This window comes from Ambystoma mexicanum, chromosome 12, assembly GCF_040938575.1.
Source record: "Ambystoma mexicanum isolate Mex_15411 chromosome 12, UKY_AmexF1_1, whole genome shotgun sequence".
Taxonomy (NCBI): domain Eukaryota; kingdom Metazoa; phylum Chordata; class Amphibia; order Caudata; family Ambystomatidae; genus Ambystoma; species Ambystoma mexicanum.
Window position 1 is genome coordinate 114,411,049 of NC_090936.1, and position 27,717 is coordinate 114,438,765.

General features: G+C 45.1%; 1 protein-coding gene across 1 annotated transcript in view; it reads left to right on the forward strand.

The window, feature by feature from the left end:
- Positions 1-21,489, forward strand: part of TSPO (translocator protein) — a 108,264-nt gene extending 86,775 nt beyond the window's left edge. Inside the window, exons 3-4 of the mRNA XM_069628125.1 lie at positions 2,315-2,453; positions 21,067-21,489. Coding sequence (XP_069484226.1) covers positions 2,315-2,453; positions 21,067-21,237 — 310 coding nt within the window. The 3' untranslated portion in view covers positions 21,238-21,489. The remainder of the gene's footprint in view (positions 1-2,314; positions 2,454-21,066) is intronic.
- The last annotated feature ends 6,228 nt before the right edge of the window (positions 21,490-27,717 follow it).

The following is a 27,717-nucleotide window of genomic DNA, read 5'->3' on the forward strand; positions in this document are numbered from 1 at the left end:
AAGATCGTTGGCAGTATTTATATATGGAATAAGCATAGTGCATTCTGGGAAATCTAGTCCTGTTAGGAGGTACGTAAGGATATATGACGGTAAACACTAGGCATTTTATGGGAGTATCTGTGTAGATCCACTACTCTAGAGGATATAACCTGGCTGAGGAGACAAGGTTCTCATTGGTGGCCACAACCTTTTGGAACAATCTTTCCAACAACCTTCATTAAACCACCCCATCCCCTCCACCCCCCACACTAAAGCCCTGGCTGTTCCATAAAGATAGATGGACTTGCTTTCTGGAATTCTTTCTCATGCTTCCTGTATCGTGGCCACTTCCAGTGTTCGTAACAATTACATTTGTGGTGTGCGCTATAGAGATTTATAAATGTATAAACATTGGTTCCAAAACCTACAAGGCTATATTTGGCAGATCAGCAGCACCAAGGTGTATTGTTATTGTTCAACCTGGCACACAAGGTAGAGTTGGGAATATGCTGATGTGTGTATTTGGTATTTACAGATGCAGTTGTAACCACAGAAGTGATGGGTGCAAGGTTTTGAATGAATCTGACCCACAGGCATTGCATTGCTCTGGGCAATCTTCCACACCACTTTTTTTTTTTTTTTTTTTTTTTAGCCCGTCTGCACCATTGCAAAAGAGGTCCAGCCATATGCAAATCGGTCAGGTACTGCCACCAATGGTAGCAGCCCAGCCGTAACTGCTAGGCCAGGTCCCCTCTGCATCGAGTGTGACGGGTATACCCAGGCTACTACTCACTGATGAGGCCCAACAGGTTTGAGGTTCGCTCTCCAACAAGTTTGTGGCCTTGGCGTTTTTTCATCCACCTCTCTAGATACACAATGATAGTTGCGCTAATTGGGCATGGAATAACTTGTCACTGCTCAACCACGTGTTGAGGGACAGCTGTGCTAAACCAGTTTATTGGATTTTCTTCTAGCCTAACGTGTGTGCCTTTCTTCAGTGGCCACTTGGGGCACAATAGGTTTATTCATAATGGGGTCATTTGGCACAGCATCAACTTGCACCTGGCATTCAAAGATTTGTTTTCTCACTGCTACCCTCAAACTAATTAAGTTAATTGCACGCTGTGCCTTGGGAAACGTTATCGGTGCAGTTTCATCTCTTAGGCAGACCTTTTGCACACTGACCTTGGTACTAGGGCTGTCTGAGCATTACGAGGTCTGGCATTCTGTGGGCTTTTTGCAGGGTTTGGTCTGCGTAAAGGCATTACTTCTGTACTTCCTCCGCCATGTTGGTGCTCTTCGTGTCTTGCATGCTGCCATTCATTATTCCCTGCCTGTGTATGCTGCAACCTTTCCCTACCTAACCATATCTATACTACTTATATAACCATCTGTGTGTATTCTGCAACCTTTCTCTGCTTTTGTGAATGCACACTACTTCTTGCCCTACTTGCATCGCACAGCCAACATTAGTGTTTTACTGACTGTTTACACGACGTTTCTCAGCTTGTACTTTCGTTCATGCTTGGGAACTGGTGGGGGCGTGGCCAGACCCGGTGCAACTCTCGTCAGCACCATTATAAACTGTTGGATTTCATTTCACCAGGTTTGACCCAAGAACCTGTGCTCCAAATACCAACTTGGTTGTATTTAGTTTCATATCGATGTGATGCCCTTTCATATTTGAGTGCTGTATTAATCCATTTAAAAGCCTCTCATTGGCAGCCATTTACCCAGGTCGACATTAGCTTAAGTTTTTGCTTCGAACTAGTAAAGGAAATGGCATTGTCCTCCTTATTTGCATAAGAAGCTGTACGTCCTCTCGCTTCTGGGGTGAATCCTATTTCTAAAGAGCTGCAGAAGTGACGTGACATGCATTTTCAGAAGCGTTTTGCCTTTTCTGCACTTTAGTCAATGGCCTCCACCCCCGACAACGCCACAAATATTTTGCACATTAGACCTTTTCTAAAATGTTCTGAAACCCACGAGTATGTTGGTTGTCTTTCAACTTTGTTACACGTTGTCTAGGTGTAATACACATTTCAAAAAGGGTGTGTGTGGTTACATTGCAACTAGATTCAAGTCACTCTTGCTCCTTACCTAGGTTACGGCGTACAAATACAGCTACAAAGTATCATTTATTTCCATATTTTCTTAATATTTCATGCACGCTTGTTTCTCTTGCCAATGAGGAGTAGGTAGATGGATCGTGGGGAAACGTGTATCCTACAATTCACTAAGGTGCAAGAACAGACAGTGGTGCTATTTTTCATTGGCCGCCCACCCCCTCCAAGACACTTGTACATATTGTGAATCTGTACTTATTATTTCTCAGCTACGGCTCCTACCTGGTGTGGAAGGAGGTGGGAGGCTTCAATAACGATGCCCTGGTGCCGCTTGGACTGTATGCCGGGCAGCTGGTGCTGAACTGGGCCTGGACTCCACTGTTCTTTGGTGCTCACAAAATGGGATGGGTAAGTGAACAGTGTTCATGTTTGTGATCGGTTTATGCACTTTTGATATGCTGGCTGTCATGGATGAGGGCTTGTCTTTTAATCCAGGTGTCCACTGTCTCGATTTTGTTCTATATATACATTATGTATTTATGCTAGATGGAGTCACACAATTAGAGTCTCTATTTTTTTTTGTTGGTCATTTCGAATGTTTGTGATTAACTGTTGTGCCACAGTATTTCTGTGACATCAGTGTAATGAACATCAGGGCCCGATGTATGCCAAATTACAATCTACAATAATAATATCCCATTTTATAGAGTGCTTCATGCTGGATTCCCCCTGATTCCACGCGCTGTAGCAGTGGGTGTTATAAGGTTGAGAGACTGCGTCGGTCCTGTTGCGATTTAAACGTATGATTGCAGATTGCATGGACAGTCTTAAGGGGATCAATTAACTCGTTGTGCTGTTTTACTTGCATACATGTGTTAAAGCATCCGAAAGGTCTGTTTTGATGGCTTAGCAAACAGCGATTATCTCTGCATCTCATGACCACCAATGCCAGCCTCCTCAATTTACTATTCGGATCTTGATCTTCTTTAAATGGTTCAAGCAAACATGTAACCAATGCCCACGGTGCATTACTACTCGTAATCAAAGCAAGTCTGTTGCACCAACTCAACATCTCTAATGAGTGACCGGCTCAAACCACGTGCTAGACATTAGTTTAGGATGTTTATTTGACCTGGAGGGCTCTTTTTCAAGCTTTTTGGGTGATAATATATTTAATGTATCTTTTGATGTTTTCAGCACAACCGAGGACTGAGCAAGATATTTTATGTATAGGGGAAGTAATCCGCTCCAACTGTTAGTTGCCTAATTCTCCCTCTACATCTGATCTCCATCTGCGCAGAGTGAAGTGTTCTAAAGCAGGTTTACAATTTTTGCAATTGTGACATACTTTTGTGTTTCTGAGGTGACCATATAACCAGCCCTACAGATAAGGGGTGTATCATCCACTTTTTCTCCCCAAAAATAAAAACTGGGAGTAAAAATACAACCAAAAATAGGAAACTGATAAGGTGCCTGTGCCCCCGCCCGACCCCACAAATGATCAGTAGTACACGTAGAGCCACAGGACGGAACTTTTATTACTTCCTCGTCTAAAGAGAACATATATTTGAATGTGCATTAATAACTGGCTACAAAAGGTAATTTGTTTTACAGTTAAAACCTACTTTTATTTGCTTATAAAATGCTCTCTTTCTGAATGGGATTTACCTTTTTTTTTAACCCCCCCCAAAAAAAAAAAAAATATATATATATATATATACTCCCAACTTTTACAAAATTTAAAAATAAACCATAAAATACTCCCACTTCTAAATCTCATCTGGAGCACTGGTCTGAACCATCACATTAGTGTTGAGGTGCTTAAGGAAATGGGGCTATTGTCTTAATGTTTGTACTCTTCCTATGATATTCATGTGACCGTAGCATTGTGGATTGCATGAGATTATGGTCGGCATTGAGATGACGGCCCCATCAGACAGGACACAACATTTGTGTAAGTTACTAAATCTTCTCAAGCATTGGATCCTTAATTGATTCACATGCTTAAATAGATCCCCAGGGTTGTGTCCAGTATTAGCCTGCTGAAGCAGGATCCAAAACCTGTTTATACGTGCATATATATTGACGTTAAGCTTTGCCTGATCGTATCTGAGTGTTAGGAGTGGCTCCATACACCTTAACATAAAGAAATCCAGTAGGGCTTGTGTATTAGGATGGGCAAATCCACTACAATATTCAAACCATGGTGCTTCAACTCGGCGCAAAGGATTCAAACTATTTGCAGCAGAGCACAAAATGGTTTGCAACTTTCAAACTGGAATTCATATTGGTGTATATACAAATGGTTCATGGTTCCGCTCGAATACAGGTTTTTGGTTATACGGAATTCTAGAATATTGCACAAGTGTGCCAAAGTTCAGTATTACATGCGACTTTGGAAATTACACACTACAGACAAAAAAAATGAATGCAAATGGTAAAAAAAGCAAGGATGCACTTTCATTCTTTTGAGAATTGTACAGATCAGGTTATCCATAAAGGTGACCTCTGCATTTCAGGGCGGTAGTACACATGTATTGGCCAGCCCCCTTGCAGACGCTCCAGACACCAGTGTATGACAGACGGCCAGCACACGCACCATGGGTGAAATGTAAAAAAAAGGTTTGCATTGGCATTCAAGTACTTTATATCTCGCACCTGTCCCCGATCTTCCTTCCACATTAAGCCATTAGTGATTTGCAAAGTTGTGCTGCAGGGTCCAGGCTGCAGCCTTGCTTTTGTTTTGCAAGAGCACTCCTGCATAGAAGTCCATGGTTTTCGCTCTGTCCAGTGAAATGAGCCATGGTACGGAAGATGTCAGTCTGGCAGTAGTTAATGTGGCCTTTTGTACCCGTTACACAGACATCACTTAGGGTGGTTGGGGGGACACGTCCCGGGCCCGAGTGAAGCCCTTGACTGTTACCCCCCCTTCCCCCCGTGATGCCTGTGTAAGGGGCACATAAGAACATTAGAACCCGTCCCATGGGCTTGGACACGGCTAATTCACAGTATTTTCGCAACGTGAATGGGGTGTCTCGCGGCGTTCCGTTGACTATACGAAAAGACAGTTCCTAAATGGCTGCCCTGGAAAAGCAAAGCAGGGTTCTGTACGGAGCCCCCCCCTTCCCCCCCCCCCCCCCTTCCCCCTTTCACTTTCCATAGTGGCTGTTGGGAGCAGAGCGGAAGGTGTGGTGGTGAGTACTGCTGCAGCCGATTAAGTTAAGTGGGAGGAAATAAGGGGACGGGGGTGGGGTGGAGAGAGCGGTAGGGGGACCCAGGCCCTCGGGCAGCATCAAACGCAGGCTTTCACCGCCGGTTTAAGCCTGTGTTCCTAGCCACCTGATTTGGCTGGTTCCCCCACCAGGTGCTAATGCTCGTTACTATCCACCAAGCCAGTCGTCGTCTGGTGCTTGCTAGAACTTTTAACAGGCAGGCAGAAGTGTAATGTCTTATTGGTGAATAGGTTGAAGCATGGGCGCGTGAGTGCCAATAATGTTTAGATCCCTAGATGGCACTGGGGTTGTGCTGGATGGAGAAAAATAGTCCTTGCATTAATCTTTTTGTAACTCTAATTTTCACTTGAGAAACAATAACCTCAACAGATATTAGCCCAACTTAAGTCTAATACTACAACCAAATGGGGATCAAAATAACCACTAGTCTCAGGGGGTTGGACTTGGAGCTCAATTCAGAGATTATATTGCCCAATCCTGCTCATTACCCATGTCCCCACCACTCCCACCCCACCACTAGCACAGCATCCTACACCCACCCCACCCCACCACCCCCCCTGGATTTAATAAGGAAAAAAAAACACTACAGGACACACTAGGAAATACACCCGACTATCGCGTGCCTGGCTTCAGTCTCTGTTTTCAGGAGAGCCCGGTTCAGCTCCCTGTCCAGACACTACGCATACAGCCTCCCCCTAAGAGCCCCTCTTAAGGCACTCCTCTCGCCACCCCCGCCCCCCTGGCTTCTAGCCTTCCGGCTTACTCCCCTGCCATGCCTCCATCTGAATTCACACACCCCACTCTTCGTGAAACGCTGACACCTCATCATGAGCTATATATGTGAGTTTCTCCATAAAATAGACCTCCCATACCTTCCTCAACCATTTCCTCTTTATCTGGTATCTCCAGGGCCTTCCACCTTTGAGCCACTACTATCCTTCCTGGTCTCAGAAGGGCTTCCCACCTCCTCAGGCATCCGTAGTCTCATACACCTGCAGTGGAATCCCAAGAAGGACTGTGAGGGGCTCGGCTGGTAATTGGCACCCTGTAATCTTTCACCTAACTCAGCAGTTCCTTCCAAAAGACCTGTATCTTCAAGCACTCCCACCAGATATGTATTTGAGTACCTTGTTCTCCACAACCCCTGGTGTACAGTGGGGAAGACCCCAAATACATTTTTTAAATCCGCACCAGATCCCAATGCCACCAGTGTAGGAGCTTAAAATGTTACATGGCGAGGATCTTAAAATTATGTTGGATCTTCTGGGACCTCCTCGCCCAACACTTTTTCCCAATAGGAGGTACACCTCCTGTCCCCTTTAGCCTCACACATCACCAGAACGTTATAGATTTGTGAAATGATGCCCTTCCTAGTCTGCGCTGTCTCCAGAACTTTATCGAATGGGGTGACATCCCGTGACAGGTCAGCTTTCCACTTTCGAGTGAGAAGGATGCCCTTCAACTTCAGGTACTCAAAGATGCCTATTCCCCTCCTTCACCAACATTTCTCTCGCCTCCTCAGTCTTTAACCCTGTAGGAGGTGGGCACATGTTTAAAGACTTTCGTCTGTCCATTTTTGTGCTCCCTTCAATCTCTTACTGCTTAGTGATATAGGAGAACCTCATAACAAAGTGAGCGGAGAGGGCCAAGAGGAAAAGTTCCTGTTAGCCCCAGTATTTCTCCATAGCTTCCATAAAATGCCTAGGTAATCACGGATCTCCCTGGCCGAAGCCTACAAATAGTCCTGCACCTTTCTATAAGAAGTGACGCATACTTCTAAAAATGTCCAGTACATCCTTTGGTCGTCGGACTTCTGCTCAAGCATAACTGTGAGCTGGGCTGCTTTATAATACCAAGTCAGATTTGGACATCTGTCCTCCCCCTCCCCCACCCTCCAGCCCCTTCGGTCTTGGGGAGGATCTGAATCTCTCGAGCAATGTGTATGTCCTCTTCCATTGCCATATGAAGGAGAAGCACATATTCTCAATCTCCCTCAGAAACCCTTCCGGAACTCTGTGGGCAACATTTGGAACAGATATGACAAATGCAGGAGCATATTCATCTTTATAATAGTCATCCTGCCAATGAGCGAGAACGTCTGTGCTGACCCCCTCTTCAGGTCTCCCCTAATTGCAAATGAGTATTGTTTCCTTAAACAACCTGTCAGGCACCGGGTATTAAATCCTCCCCCTCTAGCCTCTCCTGTGGGGGCACCCCTATCAGCATTAAGGACTTAACATTTTTATTTTCAACCACGCTGGGGCTCTGTAGGTTCCCACCACCCAAATGGAACACCCCAAGAGACTCCCCTGGGTCAGTAAGATAAAACAAAACGTCGGCAAACAGGGAGACCTTTAACTCCACACCATCGCAACTAGGCCCTCTCATCCATTCCAATGGCCACGCCAGCTGCTCCATCACCAGGGTGAAAAGCAGCGGTGCTAAGGGACACCTCCGTCGCGTTCCCCTATGTAATGGAAATCCCTCCAACCCTCCATTGACTGCCAAAACCAAACCTCCGCACGTCCTCATGGAGAAACCCCCACTCCACCCGATCAAAGGCCTTCTGAGTCTAGCAACACCAGGTAGGCCCATGCTTTAGATGCATGGTCAATGATGTTCAGTGTCTTCCTAACATTATCGGCCCCATCCCTTTCGCTGGTAAAACACCACTTGGTCCACATGGATGAGCTCTGGGAGGCTCTTGTTCAACCTATTTGTCAACGCCAACACCTTCACATCTACATTGAGCAGTGATATTGGCCTATAAGATGCGCATTTCATCTGGTCCTTTCCCTCCTTAGGGACAACTGATTTGAGGGCCTTGAGCACTGTTGGGGGTAATAGGCCACTCTCTAACACCTCGTTAAATACTCGCAGCCTCACAGTAGCCACAAGTGAGCAGAACATCTTATAGAAAATGGACTGTAAGCCCATTTTCCCCCGGTGACTTTCCGCTTTTCATTTCCTTAATAGTAGTTATCACCACCTCTACCGTAATCTGGGCATCCAATGCCTCCACATCTGCTCCCATAAGCCTCAGGAATTCCAACCCCCCCAGATATTCCTTACTCTGTCATTCCCTCCTGCCGCTGAGGAATATAGTGTGGCATAATAGTCACCAAATTCCTCCACGGTTTCCTTATTTCTCTTAAGAAGGGCTTTATCCCTTTCCTACACGTTAACCACCCTCGAGCCCGCCTGAACTCTCAGCCTCCATGCCATCTGCTTATCCACCTTTTCAAATTTTTCCTAGTAGCGTCATTTCAGGTGCTTCAAGGGCTTGGCCATTTTATGTGCTAGAAGGGCTTTAAGCTATGACCTACATACCCTCCAATCTTTTAGTCTTTCTGCGCCTATTGCCCTTCCACCACCCCAACCCCCTATTGGCTGTAATTCCTCGATCCTCCTCTGCAGGGTTTCCTCCTGTCTGTTCCTCTCCTTCACCCTAGACCCCACCCAATCAGTTCCCCTCTTACCGTTGCCTTGTCCCACAGGATACCAATGCCTACCTCCCCCATATAGTTGAATTGAAAATATTCCTTAATTTTATCAAAGACACCCCCACTGTCTTTTCCTTGAGTAGGAAGTTGTTGCAGCACCATCTCCCTTTTCCGACAGGTTCCGTCACTCCCACCACTGCCGTCACCATATTGTGGTCCAACCAAGGGGGCCGCCCTAATCTCCATCAATCCACCCCACCCGGCAAAACAGGTCTGATCATCCAGGATTAGGTCTATCCTGGAGAATGAGGCATGCACTGCAGAGTAGTTTGTGAACGGTACCTGGAAAGGGGTCCTCCCCCGAGAGCCCCCAACCAAACATCTACCATCCATAGGCTTGCATTGATGTCCCTGAAGTTGGCTGACTCAACCTCCCTTCCTCCCCCTCTCACCATCTGCCCCCCTCCTTCTGCTTTCATCCGTAGCCTATCTACTCGGGGATCCAGGACCATGTTAAAATCACCCCCGATCACTAGAACCCCCCCCCCCTCCATGAACTGCTGGATTCTTCCACTAACCCCCTCCAAAAATGCTCCTTGGCTCGTAATGGGGGCAGTAGATTCACGCCACAATGAGTTTAGCCCCCTGAACCAGACCCTTGAGAGAGAGTGAAATCTACCCTCTTTGTCACACTCCTTTAGCCTGAATCTCAAACTTACAAGCCTCCCCCACCAGAACTGCCACCCCACACTTCTTCCTGGGCCCCGAATGGTAAAATACTCCCAGGATCCTCCGCCCCATCTTCAGTTTTTCCTCACCCCTAGCGAAATGGGTTACCTGTATTAGCAATATGTCCAAATGCAAATTCTTAAATACCCTGATCACAAGCAACCTTTTATTATCGAGAGTTGAGGCCTCTAACGTTGGTGTCCCCACTTTCTCATCAACTTAGTGTCAACCACCAATAGCCCTCTGCCCCCCCCACCCCCTTGGGTATGACACATTGGAAAGACACGACAAAGATACCCAACAACCCCCCCACCCCCCAGCCATGGAGGGCTAAGAGCACCCCTTAACCACCCCTGAGGTGTTCGACCATCTGACCATGTCACTTCGCCCCTGGATGGTCAAATCCCCCACCTCCCTAACCAACCTAGTCAACCACTAAATTAACTTCAACTCCTTCCCACTAGATGCCCCCCCCGCCCTCTTCCCCCAACTCCCTCCTCGGGTTCCTGCCTCTTTATTCCATTCTCCTTCACCCCTGTATCATGACCCCTCCCCCCCCCCCTGAAGGGGCATTCCGTGCTAGCGTCCTCTGCCTATACTGAGCCCCCGATCAGGTGCAGTCTCTTTATTCTCTACGTGCAGGGGTCAAGCGCCTGCTTCACCTCCTCACTCCCACACTGCAGTGCCGTATACTTCAGGTATCCTCTGGGGAGGGTGTCTCTGTAACCTCCTGTGTGCCTCTGCGTTCCAGCCCAGTGCTGACCCCGGAAGTGCCACTGGGTACTCCCACCACCTCTCATAGGCACCCCCTGTGCCTCTCCTAGTCTTGCTTGGCAGGGGCCTGGGGGTAGACCCGCCTCCTCCTTTCCTCTCCAGAGTCTGCACCTCACCAGCACCACTGTGCACACTGGCTGCCGACTAGACCCGACTTTGGGTTCAGGACTCCTCCATGGATCCCTGGGCCTATCCAAAGAGAAACATGGGGCGGGGGTAGTTGGACCGCAGAGGCACCCACGAGGTCCAGAGGCCGTTCCTTCCTCCCCCTCCTTGCTCACCTAGTTATGTTTGATCAAAAAACTGCAGTGACAGCCTGGGACCATCCAGTAGGGACAGGAGAGTGTTCCACAAATTCCTCCATGAGCCCCTCAGTCTTTTCTTACACGGGACACCGATTATGTGCAAGGTGTTGTGCCGTGTTCAGGAATCCTCGTTCTTCTTGGTCACAGCCTGTACTGGTCTAGACAGCAAGGTGACCGCGGATCTGAGTGCCATTATGTTGTCTTCAGCCAAGCCCACTATAGCTTCAACTTCTGTGACACGAGAATCAGTCTTTTCCATGCGGGCCTTGATAGAGCTGATCATGCCACTCATATCAACTTTGGTGTGCAGTGTCAGGAATCCTTCATGCATGTATTCCATAATCTTCTGAAGTTCTGTGGGCTCACTAGGTGTTATGGGTGCCGTGGGGGGGGGGGGGGGCAGTCTGCCTCACCGTGGGTTTTGGGGGTCGTTGGCGCCACCTTGGCAAACCTGTTGGTTGAGCTTTGTTTCTTGCCCGTCCCCTTAGTCATGGCAGCACAATGTTGGCTGTGTGGCTCAGCATGGTGCGTCTCCAAGCAATAGCTACGGTGGATATGCAGCTTAGTCTGGGTCTCATAGCATGGAGCGGATCTGGTGCACAAGCCCTATGTAGGTCTCATTGCCAGGAGGAGATGGCCAGTGATGTATGTGGAGGGGGTCGTATATCCGAAATGCAGGTGTTTTGCCCAACCTCAAGGACACAGCTGCTCAGTGCCACTCTCCAGCCCCGTCCATTGTTGGGTAGGCTTTACGCCTAGCAGCGCCCACCTCACACCCGACGCAGTACCGTCAGGAGCATTGATCTCGCCAGCAGCAAAGATGGAGGGGTAGCCCAAATCCCCCACTGCCATCACAGCCAGTCCTATGGCAAGTGTTCCTGTATCGCTTCCTCAGTGGCACGCCCTGACACCAACACAGATCACCACCCGAGATGGAGGGGCACGCCAGTCCCAGGGACAGAGGCCAGGCCCTGCAGGGCATCCGCATTCGGGTGCTGCGTGTGGTGTAGGCTGAACAGTCGGGCCTCGGGATTCCCCAGTGTCAGCTGCCAAGTAGGCCCAGCATCGCCCTCAACATGCCTGGGGCCGTCGTAGCACAGCTGCAAGCCCTGTGGAAGCAGCAGCCTTGTTGTAGCAGGGAGAATGGGGCAGATCAGATCCCTCAAACTGGAGTGGGGTGGGCAGTGCAATGGTCCTGGGTGTGTGGTTCTCTCACCACCAGCTTGGTGCCAGGTATTCTGATGTCGCAGCCTCAGTGGAGCGTTCTGGCGCTAGCACGGCTCTCCGCCGGAGCCAGGATGTGCACCAGACATAAGGGGCAGGAGCCAGGCACGGCTCGGGCACTGCGAGCAGTCACGGCAGGCGGCCTCTTATCAAACTGTCTGCTTGGTGTCCTCAGGGTTTGGTGGTTTATGGGGCCATCTGTTTAACACAGGAGCGGGCAGCAACATCCAAGGGTGCAGGTTGCCACAAAGTGGGTCCTTCACACCCCAAATTGGAGCAGCAGGTAGTCTGAGGCTTCAAATGTCTGTAGCTTGTTTACAGCGATTTGTGCTCTAAAGGATGGTGTTCACGCCATGTGAAACTGACGGGCTGCTGGAGCTCAAGGCTCAGACAGCCATCTTGGATCGTGCGCAACAGCACCCCCCCCCCACTTTCACGACTTTGGAAGAGTTGGTCCCCAAACTTGATTCTGTGGGCTGTCGGAAACAAGAGGTCCGATTAGACTTAATTGGAACACATAGAGCAATCTGAAATGTATATTAATAAGATTACCCAGCTCATAGAACCAAAAATCGCCATGATAGCTACCGACATGGTAGAGGGTGAAATGGAAAGTACATCTGTGTCCCTATGACGGGGACATTAGCACCAGGAAAAAGCAGCTAAGATGCAATCTTTGCATTTTGATGCACAGGTGCTTAAAAACTAGGGATTATATAACTAAAGTTAAGAACACTTTATCAGCATATCAAAAGTGGCTTAGAGTGCATGATGGAGATAAATGGCACCATCCGGTTCTGTGCTCCCAGAACAAAAACTGTAGGGCCTTTTGGGAAACAGTGAAAAAGTCAGTAAGCGCACTGCTACAACGTGGGTCCCCCTTTTTTTTTTAAACAGGGGCTTGTTGAAGGAGGACTAAGTACAAATGGTACAAAGGGGATAACAACAAGCTATCTTTCGATATCCACACCGGAGGTAACAGAACTAGGTCTCAAACCATGTATGTTTACAAACAAACCATCTTTCTTTTAACAAATATAAAGAGATGGAAGGCTCAATTTTAACAAAAAAAATCTCATTTATTATGATCTACTTGGTCATAAAACGGACCATTTGGTCACATTTCAAATCTCAAAAACATGAAACAAAATAATTAAGAGACAATTGATCAACAGTTTTGATCTTTGCGTTCATTCGCATAGTACATTATATGATGGGTGATGTTAGTAACACATGGTGAAAGGGGCCCCTAGGGGTCCCTTACGTCTATGGAAACAAGGCGAGTCACCACACACGATAGATAGGCCAGGCACAAGGTTGTTTTCCCAAAGCTAGGGTTTATTGCAAAGCAAAAGTCTCAGTTGGCCAACTCGGTCTCACGCCCCGCAACGTGTATCTCTAGACCTCGAGGGACGCAAGAGATTGAATTACGTACATCAGTTACATATATACAAAATGCATATCAAACAATCAGCTATGACATGTTTAACACCCCCCTTTATTGGGTTTCTTTGAACTTGGTGTGATGATGGACACTTTCGACAACTATGACACCTTCAAATATCTATTCTAGTAACAATTCGCAATTTGTGAGTGCGGAGGCATCTTTCAGTTGTTGAACAGAACACAGCGCTTCTGTTCTTGGAAGCGAGTTACATACGGGGGAAGAGTTGCATTCCAGACCTTGCTATCTATGAGGTGCTATTCGTGTTTTGGGAGCCGACACGCTCTAACAGGGCTCGGCAAAGGGGGGGCCGTAAGAAGAGCATAATTCAAGCATTTAGCTGCTTTATTCTACCATATAACGAGACTGGCTGGCAGCTGCAAAATGATTAAATGCCCTGCAGCTCTGCTTCAAGGCTACATTCGGGAGGGAGCCGGGCATTCTTCCTGGCGCTGCCTACGTTGTGTTTCAACGAACTCTTGTTATCCTCGCGGCCCTGCGGACTTGTCCTTTCACATGTAGACAACAATGTTTTACAGTCGAGCAGTGTAAGCAGAAAATGTACTGGGAAGCAATAAGAACAGAAAGCAATGAGCAATGGTTGGAAAACAAAATGGCGATTCTTGTTACATCAAAATGGCCGTTCATTTGCGAACTCGGAAACCTATATTCTGTCATATCGTGCATGGGACGGTTGGCCCACGGCCATCAAAATACGTTTGCGGTCACATATGAGAGGTATCCATTTTTCTAACTGACAATGGGTGACTTTAAACTAGCTCATTCATGTTTGCTTTGATATAAAGCCCCCATTTTCATTATTAAGACTCCAACTATGCTGGTATGACAATTGTCGCTGTGCAAAGCAAAAATGATGACATATATATTAGTGATCTCACTCCTATTGATGGTATAGGAGTGAGATCACTACAGCATGATCTGCACTCTGTCCAAGAGTGCAATTGTTGTGGAGAGATGTCCTGGATAGGATTGATTTAATTTTTGGAGTAACCTTGCAAAGGTCGCAGCAAACATAATTTTGCTCTCGCATAAAGAAAGATGCGTGCGTGCTCGGAAACATACTTGCTGAATAGACAGAGCTATAATGGTAGCGATTAAGTTAATTCTCAGAATCTGGAAAAAAAGAAAAAAGCCGGATGTTGACGAGTGGTTAACTGAGTTACAAGTTTTATCACAGTATAAGATTTTGTTTGAAAATAAAGATAAACTAGGAGACTACAATAAGTTGTGGGGCCATTTATGGTTCTTTATGATTGATATGATATTTGGGTTGTTCTAATGGATGAGGAATCTATGGGAGGAGATCGAATATGGTGGAGGTGTGTTTGTTTTTTTTTTTCCTTCTCGTTCTTCCCACTTGTGTTGTCTTTCGTGTTTTATGTATACCTGTCTAAGTTTGTTTCACTGGATAGAGTTGATTTGGTGGACTAGATGATATATGATGATTAAGATATTCGGTACATTGGTTGCGTTGAATTCATGTGAAACATTACTTATGTAAAGTTGTTAATGTTTATTGCAAATTTAAAGTGTTTAAAAAAAAATTAAAAAACTCGCCTTTGCAGTAAAGTCACATTCTAGGCTTTTTTAGTGAATTGTTGTCCCAGCTATAAAAAGACTCCAACCCAGGTCTAAACAAATGTCCAGAACATTGATTGGGTCATCCACTTTACTTGGTTATGCACCAGTGCCCTTTTCTAATAACCTGGGATCTTATGGTAATATGGATGTTAGAATGGCCACCTGAGGTTTTGAACATTGAAATATTAATTCAACTCAAACGCGCTCTGACTCGAAGCCCAGTTCCTGATGGGATCCAACCTGATCTGTTTGAAACAATTTGGAGTACCATTACTGAGAATTTGCTTTAAATTCCAGATTAGCCATAGGGGATTTATCTTAATCTTAGAAATTGGCAGTCATAAACCTAATATTTAAAAAGAGCTCAATGTCATCTTTGGCATATAGTCATGTTTCCTTGCTTGATTTCACATTTTTGGGAGAGCAGTTCTATGTAGACTCAAAGTATAGGTAGATAATAACACTTCAGCAAGGACCAAACTGATATATTTTATTTCTATCACACTCGTACACATATTTTATTTCTATCACACTCGTACACAGGTGTTTCAGAGCGCGACGAGGCAAGGGAGAGCAAAATGACGATCTTACTAAGCCCAGTGAACTTGAGAACACGCAAGTGCATGGGGGAGGGGAAAGGTGCATGGAAGGGGGGAGTAATGGAAAGGGCAGAGAAGAAACAGAATAAAAAATAGAATCAACAAAAGTGGTAGTGCAGCCAGCAAGTGCTGAGTTTAAGGCAGCACATAGGGTAGGTCTGATAAGTGCAGGAGGGAAAAAGGGGGGGGCTGTATGGGTACAGAGACAGACCCCAGTGCAAGTGGTAGCCCGGAGGCAGTGCGGTAGAGTGGCAGAGTGAGCAGAAACCTGGGCCCGGAGGACAGAGGGTGTCCAGGTGCACAATGCCAAGAGAAAAGATCAGCAGGGAAGGGGGGGGGGGGCGAAGGAAGAAGCAAAGAGGAAGGTCTTTAGGTGCTTACGGAACCAGAGATGGTTTTCCTCAACTGGGTTTCCACGAGAGCCTGGGCACTAACAAAAAAAAGCACTTAATTTGTGCACGCCTGTACATTTTGTAAAACTTGGGGTTGTACCCTAAATAACAACCAAGGATAATCCAGACGTGGACTCCTTGCGCACTGTGCTAGAGAGACTGAGCTTCACCTCACTCAGGAGGCCCAACAAGGCCGAAACACTTCCCTGGGGTTGCTGATTGTTGGGGAGAATTCTCTCTTTAGGCTGAATTTCCTAACCTAGTGAGTCCCCCAGCAGCTTTGCTGGATTTCTGGAGTTTGTTTTTTCCTCCTGCCAAGAGTGAGACTCTTTTTCTCCCACTCTTGGACATGATTTATGGTGTTCCTTTGACTGCTTATGTGTTTTATGGGCTATGGGGTCTTTTACTCCATAGGGCCTCATGTGTTTTTACTATGTGTGTTACACAGCACCCTCCGTGCAGTAGCACAGGGGTGCCATAGTGACACCCCACCATAGACTCCATACCCTGGGACTGACTACTGTCTCCCAGGGCATGTAAAGTCACCATTACCTTTACTAGTCCCAAATTATTAACAGAAACCAGTACAAACCGTACTGGTCGGGGCAATTCGATTGCCCGGGGTCTGTTAGTCGAGGGGGCACGTCTCCATCCGCCCTGATCAAGTTTTGGCTGATGGCACTGGAAACTACTTTTTATATTCGACCGCGAATATTTTCCTATGGGATTTTCCCATTGTTCGAGGCTACCAAATTTAATTATTTAATTCTCATAGCCTCGAACATACCGCCGGTTTATTTGATTAATATTAATTCTCCGGTTGGTATTTTTTGCCAAGACTCGATTCTAAAATGGCGTTTGTGTTCTCTTCTGTGACTCCAACCCAAGTCGAGCCCTTTGTTCCACTTTTTGGCGGGCTTCTCCACAGAAGCCTCCATAAGTGGTGCCACTCTGTCTGGGTACCACAGGGGGTGTGGGAGGAGGTTTAGGCACCCTAGACAGAGTTACCTAGGTAACTCAGGTCGCACTCTTGTGTGATTGGCCCAAGTGGTGAGCCGGCCGGCTCACCACTTAGCATGTTTGATTGACAGCTAGGCTGAGTGAATGGGGGTATGCTGCATAAAAGCAGGGCTTTGGGGACTGGAACTTCAGAAGTCGCCACAGGACCTGAGAATCCGACGAGGGAGAAGCTGAGGTGACCTACCATGACGACACCACCGGTGGAGCCCTGCAGAACCGACTCGCCACTTCCCGACGACAGAAGATCTCCCAGCTGGAGAGGCTTCTTCCCCTGACTGGTGGGCACAACCAGTTTTCCTTTCTTTCTTCGCACCCCAGCCCGGTTTGTGGTCGAGCTGCCCGTGCCAAGCATCCCGGCAGCCGGATAGCCACTCGCCACTGAACCGCGAATCGCCGGACCGCTCCTTGTACCTGAGAAACTCTGCGGCTGGTTTCTTCCCTGGCAGTGCAACGGACTCCTGTCTTCCTCCACGACGAGATCCTCTCTTCCCCCGGACGAAGCACCGACTTGCACCCGCTGCCAGGAACAACTGCCCCCGCTGGAGCGCTCTCACCACTTTAAGGTACCGTGTCCGCCAGGCCTCCCTTTCTAAAGATTGCTACAAGGTAATAATAACTCCTTAACCTTCTGGACTGGGCTGGCCGCCTTGACCCTCTAACTGGTGGCTTTCTGTGGTCCAACTCATTTTTGAACCTTTACAAGACCTTTGTGCGTGCACTGCAACCGTGTGACCTTGGACACATTTCGTTTGTATCCTCCGAAGGTGGATCCGGCCTCTTGAACTCTAACTTCACGGTCTTACTTTGTTGTGTTCTTGAAAAGGTGTTGGGATGTGTTTCAATTTGTTCTCTGCTTTTCTCTCCCTTTTTAAAACGAACTATTAGAGTGCCATCTAGGTTAAGCGCTCACCGCTGTCTGAAAATAAGTGGTGCTTTACTTAAGACTTGTCTAATATTCTTTTAAGGGAGTGTATATCTTTTAGTGACCAAGTTTCTGAATTGCTTATTATTAGTGCCTGTGTGTTTTTCTAGATGTGGTTTTAAATAAATAATGATCTCTCTTTTACACCAAGCCCCGGTCAGTGTTTACTTGTTCTATTGTGTGCTCTTGACCTATTGTGAATACTCTGTATACTGCCTAACTCTTCTTGAGGGAAGTCTGACTGCTCAGCCACAGCTACCAAGTGAATCTGTGTGGTACAGACTGCTACCAAGTGGGTTTACTGCCAAACACCTGTAGTCCTAAATCTTTTGCAGTGGTCCCAGAGGGAACTGCACAGGTTTCTGCCTAACACTGATGGTACTCTTTGTTCAGAGAAATGCCTAGCATTTCAGTGCTGGACTACCCTTGTGGGTGGGACCAGACTAATATGCACATGCATTTTTCTCCCCTGCTCTCTGCAACTAATACAGAACAGGACTGCAAGTCTTATCATTGGCCTCAAACCCAGGAACCATATCTCTCAAGCCCTGAAATCGCTCCACTGGCTGCAAGGACCAAGTGCAAGACCCTCTGCATCATCCACAATGCTTTCTAGGGACCGTGCCTGCACTACAACTGATGCAGAATTCCAAAACGCCTTCCTTCTCAAACCCTTCACTCAGCTACCTCCAACTCCCTGAGAATCAGACGCTTCTCCAGGCAGAAATTGGGGGAAGATCCCTCTCCTATGCAAGTGCCTCCCTCTCTAATGGCCTCTCTGCCCCTTTCAAACTTCAGACCACCTGAAGTTCTGGAAACGGTTCAAGACCTTCCTTTTCTACTTTCTCTCGCTCCCCTGCAGACCTTTCCTGTCTGCAGCGCTGACTGGATGCTTGGCATCCTCAGTGTCTCAATGGGTACTAGGCTCTTCCATGATCAGTCTCCCTCACACTACCTCCGGGCCTACCACGCACTTAGGGGATGTAACTTCTAGAATCCCCTACCTCCTTGCACTTACCCAGAGCCGTGCGGCACTTACTAAGAGCAATGCTGTCCTGATTGCACTTCTCCCTCCCTCTCCCTGGCACCCCCCCCACTTCCTTCCCCCTGCACTTCGCATTGTCGCACTTGCACTATCTGATTGACACAAGGCCTAGTAAGATAATTTGTCTTGTCCGTCTGCTGTCTTCCCTCCCTTGTCTTTTCACGCCTAGAAACGCTTGTGTACAGGCACGTTATAAATGATACATCAAATGGGTGCAGTGAGCTAGAGCTAAAACATGGTTGAAGACCCCTCTGGATGAAAGAAATTCTATAGAACTGGTTATTTTAACCATGTTCGTTCTCAGTAGATGGGGGCGGGGGGCACACTCTTGTTATAAAAGTTTACGTCATCCCGTTTCCTAGGTGTAAATCATGGGCAATTTTGCTCCATATGACAATTTTGAATCTAGTCTGTTGGTCATAGTCCCTACATTCATCTCAGCTTGCCCACAAGTCTTTATACCGATACTCAAATAAAAACAAGAGATTGGGTTACATGTCCCCAACTGTAAACTATTAAGTGAGGATATAGAACGCTTACTACAGGTTACATTTGCTGGAGTATCGGAGGGGGTTCTCCCCTTCAGGGATCTTGGCCCCATTGCATGTAAATATTCAAGGAATGATTAATCCAAATGATCACTTTCATGCTGCCACAGAAGGTGGGCCATCTTTATTCCAACCCCATAAGACCGCCTCATCCGTTATACCCATTTATAAACTACCCATCCATTATTATTATTCTGCTAGATTATAATTGCACAAAAGGGAATCCAGGTACATTTTATTTTTTTGCCAGAGTGGGTGGCACCTTAATAATTAGAAGGCCAAGAGGAAACTCTACCAGTTTTATTTTCAAACACACTGCCTCCCAGTGGCCGCTTCCCACCTGCAATAGCCCTCTCCTGAGAAGAGGGTTGGATAGGGACACAAGAACAAGAAAATACATCCAGAACGAAAGGCTCATTTGACTAGATTTCCTGGAATAAAACCAAATCTTGCCCATCTAAAAATCCACAATGTCAGATTCTTTTAAACATGAGGCTGGCCAGCAGTATGCCAGGATAGAGCGCTAAGGGAACTTGGCCCACCTGCACCCAAGTCGCGTGTAATCTATTTGCTGGGCACACCGCAGCCCCTTGGCAATCGTGCACGCTGAGCAGTCTAGATTGGAATAACTGCTGCTGGGCATGGCTCACCCTTAACCATGGTTGGACTCCACTGCCATTGTGTGTGTTTTGGTTTGTTTTAAAAAAAAAACATTATTTCAAGGGTTTAGGACGGATCCTTGCACTGCTAACACTGAGGGGGATCTCGGAGCGACAGGGAATTTGACATAAGGAGGGCAAAAGAACCCATGCAGCGCTACCAGTATATTTGACTTCTGCTGGGGCCAGGCTGGCAGCTGTTCAAGAAATGATGCATTATTATTTGAATTGCTGATAATCGTAGTCTCCTGGCAATATTTTTTTGTAATTACTGATCTAGTCACTGTTAGGTCACTACCCTGGATGTAGCCCTCATCACCCAGTTTTAAAGGAGGGAGTAGACCTGGGTCGAGACCACCAGTAATGGAGTACATTTCAAGGGTAAATGTGATCAATTCTGAAGACCAGCCAGCTTCAGAGACTGCTTCCATTAACCCTTGTCTGACTGTCGGAGAAGACACGAGTTTCGGTCACTTTCTCACCATCAGGTGACATCACTTGCAAAGTGGGTGCTCGGGGGATATCCTTGTCCATTTTGGGGGCCAATAGAGGGAGAAATATGATTGTTTTAGTTTTTTTTTTTTTATTTGGTGAACACCTCCACCAATATTAGAGGGAGGTCCTCCCAGGAATCGTTTATGTAATAGAACACTGTTGCTCAATTATTAATACTTTCCTAAACAGACTCCATCTTTGCTTCCCGCTCAGTTACGTTGGACCCCATTCTCGCTACCACCTGAAAAGTTTCAAATGGGCCCACCTCCACTGGTAGGCCCTGTGAGAAAGAAAGTCTCTGACGCATTCTCTTTGGGCAGGTTTATTTCCATGCTTACAGCAGTTTTATTTTTTATTTTTTTATTTTTAGGGATGCAGGGGAATATTAATATATATTTTTTTGTCATGTCTGTGTAAAAGCCAAGCAAGTAATCTGCTTAATTGACGAATTATGGATTTAAAAGGTTGCTTTGATGGGTTTGGCTTTGACTATTAATCGTGGAAAATCTATTTTTAGTTCTAGCTTCCTGTTGTGAAGTTGATACTTTTAACTTTCTCTTTAACAAGTCTGTTTCCATTTGTTTCAGGCTTGCATTGAATTGGTATTCCTTACTGGAACAGCATTTGCCACTACGGTTTCCTGGTATCCCATTAACAGAAAAGCGGCTTATTTTATGTTCCCTTACCTGGCGTGGCTGTGTCTGGCCACTGCACTGAACTATTGTGTTTGGAGAGACAACAAAGACAAAATGGAATAAGAGGACCATCGATTTCCTATGCAATGACTATATAAATGTATCTTTTATGCACAATGTATAACCAATGAAGTAACAATATTGTAACTTTTATATATAAACCTACTTCATTTTGAACTTATTTTTATATTACGGAGATCTGTATAACAGCAAGGCTTCTGGTTCACCGAATTTGCATCTGACCAGTCTAATCACAGAAAGAGAAAAACAAATATTTGTCCTTTGAATAAAAATCATGACATAAAAAAAAAAAAACGCCGATTCTGTTGTATGTTTGGCCTAGTGGAGCAAAAATAATTGGAATGAATAGTCTTAAATGGCAGGGGTGGGGGGGTGTTATATATATATATATATATATAATATACAGAAGAATGTCAGCAAAAAGATACAGGTAGGCAGATAAACAACACCTCCAACTTAATACCAAACTTGCCCAAGCACTCACGACCATTTACAAAGTTTAAAAAAAAATTCTTTAATCAAAAGTTGTGCAAAATGTTATAAAAAGCATACATGGCAATACCTGGTCAGACCAGGCACAAGACACCACTCACCCCAACGGATGGAAAGACGCCACGCGTTCTGCTCGACTCGCGAGCTTCCTCAGGCTTGTAGTTGTTCCCAACATGTGTATTCTCCTTTTTTATACTGGCTCATGGGCTATGTCATGTGCTTACCCCACCTGCTACTTCACGCGTCACGTGATGCACTACTACAATCTGGCTAAAAAAGAACTCTATGGTTCTACATGACGGAGAATCCGCCATCTTGGAATGGCTCAGGTCTAATGGACCTTGAGTGTAAATGTAGGGAGGTAAAATACTCGGGAATCCTTTATAAATTTAAATTCAGACTAGCGCGCGTGAATGACAAAGGCAGGGGGAGTCAGACATGTCCCATTGAGAGAACAGTATATATAAAAACTTTGTAACGAGATTTCGCGCCAGTGCGCAATACCAATATTTGTTGCCTCACCGTGCGAGAAAGTCATTGATTGAGCACACCTGCTGTATAAACTAAGGCCATCGCCTTCTCATGTATTGTGCGGGTGGACATTACCAACATTGGGCCATAGCAGCGACATTCGTTTTTTTGCACTCACCCCTTCATGCGGTGTGGCAAACTATCCGCATGAAGGGGTGAGTGCAAAAAAACAAATGTTTTGCTTTTAAGGTAAGGGGATGACTTGCCTTTATTTGTATCTTAGGGTAACCGTACCAGTTTAATTTCCAATTTCCTGATCTTTTTCTCGCCCTGCTTTCTCATTCTCCCATCCATTTATTTTTTGCTAGTTTTGGCTTAGTTTTTCTGATCTACATTTTGGTCCCTCTGCATCATGATATTTATTCATGTTTGGGAATTTTATGTGAAGTAGTATTTGCAAAGTTCACCATTCCAATAGAACAACAAAGTGATGGCTGGAACTAATACCAACCTCTGGTGCAGCTCTCCAACCCTCCACTCCATTGTGCTTTAGCCTGGCAAGCCATTACAGAAAGGGGAAATGACATATGCCAATCCGGCTTTGTCACATCCCCTAAAGTGGCAGTTCAGCCCAAACTGCTGGATCACATCGCTTCTGCACGAGACCACAAGCATTTCCAGACATGTTTCGGCATCAATGGTGAGGAGTAGCTTGCGTCTCTAGCCCCAGCAGGCTTGGGATCCACATCTGGGCATACCTGTCCCACTCTGGCTCTTCCCCTTCTGTAATGGCTTGGCAGGCTGAAAAACAAGTCTGGAGGTTTGGCCGGAGCTGTGCCAGTGGTTGATTGATTCAAAACCTTGCAGCCATCCTCTTTTGCACAGTTTCAATAAGTATAGATTGCGTTTTCGGGAAGCAAGTTACTAGGCATGTTGTCGTGCTGGTGACTGTACACCAGCAAAAGGTAGCCAGCTTTAAAAGGGAACGGTCATTTTTTTTTCATTTTAAAACACAAAATTACTAGGGGCACTTGGCAAACAGAATTGCTAAACAAATAATTTTAACTTGCCCCAAATATTTGCCATCCAGTTCGCGCCTGGTGTGGGGTTACCTTTTTCCCATGATGCTTTGGCTTGTGCTGCAAGGTATCAGTAATAGACTCCACTGATCAGTGCATGCAATTCCTATAACGAGAGATCATGGATGCTTTTACAAAGCATCATTAACGGACTTGATTAGAAGAAACATTTTCAACTCAGAAGTGTAACGATAGCAGTACTTGGTCATGCGTATGATTCACGTTTGCGTGAGCCTATTGGTCCCATCTGTTCCAGTCTTATCGGCGGATGTTCATCTGATTTATGTGGACAGTTTTTCTTCTTGTAAACATTTTGCACCATTTGGTTTTCAACCACACTATTTTTGCCTACACATGCTATATTAATGGTATTCGCACTGTAGATGTTTTTGTAGCATTCCTAATTTTGGCACTTCAATTGTGAACCTGCAGCCACATTGGTTTGTTTTTAGATTCAAGCAATATCATGACAAGACGCCCATCACCGCACACTAGCACTATCCATTTTACATATAGGCCACTAAAATGCATTACCTACCTATTAATTTCACACTCGTGCTCTCTTCTCCACCGGAGGCCAATATTCTTTGCGCCAACACTTTGGCTGGATATTCTCAGATACCCCCCTGGATATCAGCCAGATGAAGGACAATCCTATAAGAGTATCTGGTTAGGAACTCCCACAACTCGTAGGCACCCTCGAGCACATCTCAAGGCCATCACAACATGACTTCATGTAATCACCACGACCCGTCTTAATAAATCCCTACTTCTGTTAAAACAACTTCCACCATGAATGGAAGTGGTGGGGCAGGGGGTTCGTGCAAATTCAGATACAATCTCCTACTGGTTCTATGAAAGGGAGTATCAAAGACACATTTCACTTGGTTTCAGGCTAGGCTTGTAGGAGTCTCTTGAATAGGATAATTTTCTTACCTAGACTCTTTATACATGCCCCATTACCTCTATCTTTTTACCCTGCAAAAACCATAGTGGTTGGGTTTCTCATGGCGGTTGCAACTTACTTTATCCTTAAGTGTGCCACCCCCACCCCTCTATTCCACAAACCAAATCTTGGATCCAACTGCTCTCTCAGCAGGTTTGACTCTACCAGATCCTCTACTAGCTTTAAACCAGAGTGCATTCAATATAACCTGCTGGTTTAGTTGCCCCCCCCCCCCTCAACTTTCTGGTGCTCTTGATCACACCTCCAGACCTTCTGACGTCCATCATGCAATTTATAGTAATATTACTTTCCCATTGCACCATCTTTCTGCCTCCAGGCATTAAAGCTTTCCTATATGGATAGCTCTTAATCCACATGTGCTTACCCCACACAACTCGGGCATGCAAGGCATCACAATAATGAATCCCTTAGTCAATATTGCCCATTGAACTGTCAATGCAATTTGGTCTTGGTCACCCCCCACCCCCTTTCATTGTCCCCCTAAACTTTTTCCATTTCTTCCACATACAAGGATATGATTTTTTTCCTTTAAAATATATATATAATATACATACACTTTAACTGAAAGAAACCTTAGTTAAGGTGCCGTTAAGTTGTGCAGATTGAATGCAACAAAACCCTTGCAATTCAGCGGATGTGGGAAGTTATGACAGCTTATTATGGGAGACACCAACGGGAACGTAACCAGGTTGCCATTTTGTGGGTCATTGTGAATCCCTCCCCTTTAATATGTATGTGCTCCTGGGCTTTGCAACAGGAATGTGCAGAGTTAAGCAGATCATGACTTCCCACATCTGCTGAGTTTCAAAGGTTTTGTTGTGTTAAATCTTCCCAACTTAACTAAGGTAGTTTCAGTGAATTTCAAGGTTTTTACTTTTTTTTTTTTTTAACGGGCCACTAGTCGTAGCCTTCGGCTGTGTCAACTGAACATGTCTCATATTCCCCCCTCCCCCCTCCCCAAACCCCCTGGTTCTTTTGGACCCACTAGGTGGCCATGGCGTGAGCATGGCCTTTGTGCTCACTGGCCAGGGCCATAATGAACCCCTTGACATGTCGCCCCAATAGGTTACCCTACACCTCATTGTAAACTTCAATTGTTTTGTGGTTCTTATATGCGACATGCACTTAAAATAACCCTGAATGTGCAAAGTTAACCTCAGATATGAAAAATAACCCATTATGGGAAATGTTCACGCTACTGGATGCAATTAACCCAGGTGCCCCGGTCAATGCTTCGTGCCCAAGTTGTGTAGCTGGTTCAACTGTGTACAATGGTTATTGCTGTACGCTCTAGTACAAATTGTCCAGCTCCTGGGGACTGTGAGAACAATTGTTTGCAAAATTAAAGCCAAATCCATTGTACGAGTCAAAAGTTATTAGAAATTCATTTTTCTGGTTTCTGACTACTCAACTGAGCTATTTGTGTGTGTGTGTATATACACCCCTGACTCTTCCCCCCCCCCCCAGCCCCCAAAGAGGGGGGGGGTCACAATTTGCTCTCCTTTCCGGTCATCTTGGCGCTTTAAGACCACTACAGTAGGAAAGTGCATGGTATAAAGGACTAAAAACACTCTGAAATTTACTTAATTCTATATTGCAATTTTATGTTAACCCCCCCCCCCTTGCCACTGCATTCATTCTATCCTTTTTCCCCCCTCAATTTTACCTTTTCATGGTTTTGCTAGTTTGTTTTACTTTTCATTGCTTCCCATTATCCTTTTCTCAGTTTCCCTCCTTTATCCACCCTTGTCTTGATTTATTTAATCCTTTATCTTATTTCTGTTTTGTTCTTTCATTCAAGGTGTTGTCTTTCAGTACATCTTTTTTCTTTCCATCTTGCTTTCCTTTTCTGCTCCTATTTGTTTTGTTCTTTCTTGGCTTATTGGTTTTAGATAAAGCCTGATCAGTTTGATCCACAACGTAAAGTTGATAATTTAATATTGCTCCCCAGTGTTGGAACCTGTTGGTCTGACAGCTGGTATAGTAAGTAAACGCAGTGTCTAAGGTTGGTTACATGCAAGGTGCTAGTAACAACATTGGTGAAGAAATGCAATCAGTGTGATGATGCAGCTTTTAATTAGGATTACTAATCTATAGGATGGACACGTTTCATACAAACCTGCTTTCTCAAGGTATACATTGTGAAATTGTAGTGTTTGTCAATTACTACAGAAATTAAAACATTTTTTTAAAAGCATAGTCTTACAAGTGGTTTAAAAAAGAAGATGGCAGTCACCTCTCATAACCTTACAATATTAACAATATAACATTGTGGATATATTTTTTTTTCCTTTGGTCAATGTCTTTAGTCAATGTAACAAACCTGTGCATGAGTTCTTTGTCATATTGAATGCATATACTATAGTTCCTTTTCAATTACAAAATGCTATTGGACGTGTTTAGATGTGTGACACTAGCTATTTTCACTTAGACATGCACATACTTGGCAAAAGGCCCAATTCCAAATTGTGCGTTTACAGAATTTAAATCCATAATTGTTGACGGCTTGTTCTAATAATTCTTTTGCCTCAGGACTGACTTCATATGACTTATTTTGACGTATATATTAAATCTACTCCTGTTTACCTTCCGTCCTTGGAGTTCTACAATATAATAAGAGGGAGGCAGAGAAGGTCTGCATTAACAATTGTTTTAGTGAAGACATTTGAGACTGATGCAAGTGCTTTTTCAATATTACTTTGTCAATGGAAGGATTTACTTTTTTCATATGTGGCACTTTCCACTTCTTTAACTTCAGGTATACAGTCTTTACTAGGTTTACAATTCAATCTAAAATGTTAACTTATTCATAGCTGAAGTCTAATTGTTAACATTTAGAGCTGAACATTTAAATGAAAAAGCTATCTTTTAAACTGCACTTTTACAGTATTCGTAAAATTCATTACTTTGAGTGCCATAGATTGTGTAGCCAGTTCTCTGGTCAACTCTTTAATACATTGGCATAATTGCAGCATTTACAGAACTCTTATTTAGATTTCACTTTCTGTATTTTATTTACTGTACTAGTCATTTATTGGCTCATTGAGACTAATAGTTACTTTTTACTAGGATTAGATGCTAACTTAATTTCTTTTTGTATCCACGTTTGTAGAAAGACCATATATTGGTTTTACATTTCTTTCAAGAGTAATTGACTCATGCTAAATTTGTTCAACTGTAGACCCTGAGAAACTACAGCGTGTGTGTATTGGCCACACTGGTCGGCATTATTGATCTGAACAATACAAATCTGCATTATCACAGGGATTGGCTTTTTGCTACTGACCATAGCACTTTATATGGAACCAATATTTGGACATCAATTTACTTTGTGTATCTGCAAGCCGACTGGCAGGTTCAAATATTGGGCAGCAATGTTAAACTAAAATATCAACTTTATTTACAGTGTAGGTCACACCAATCTGCATTATAGCTAAAGTAAAAAAAAAATGGGTAATGACAAAAGAAATAATGAAGGAAGACGCAAAGTAATTATTTCTTTGGCCTCATTTA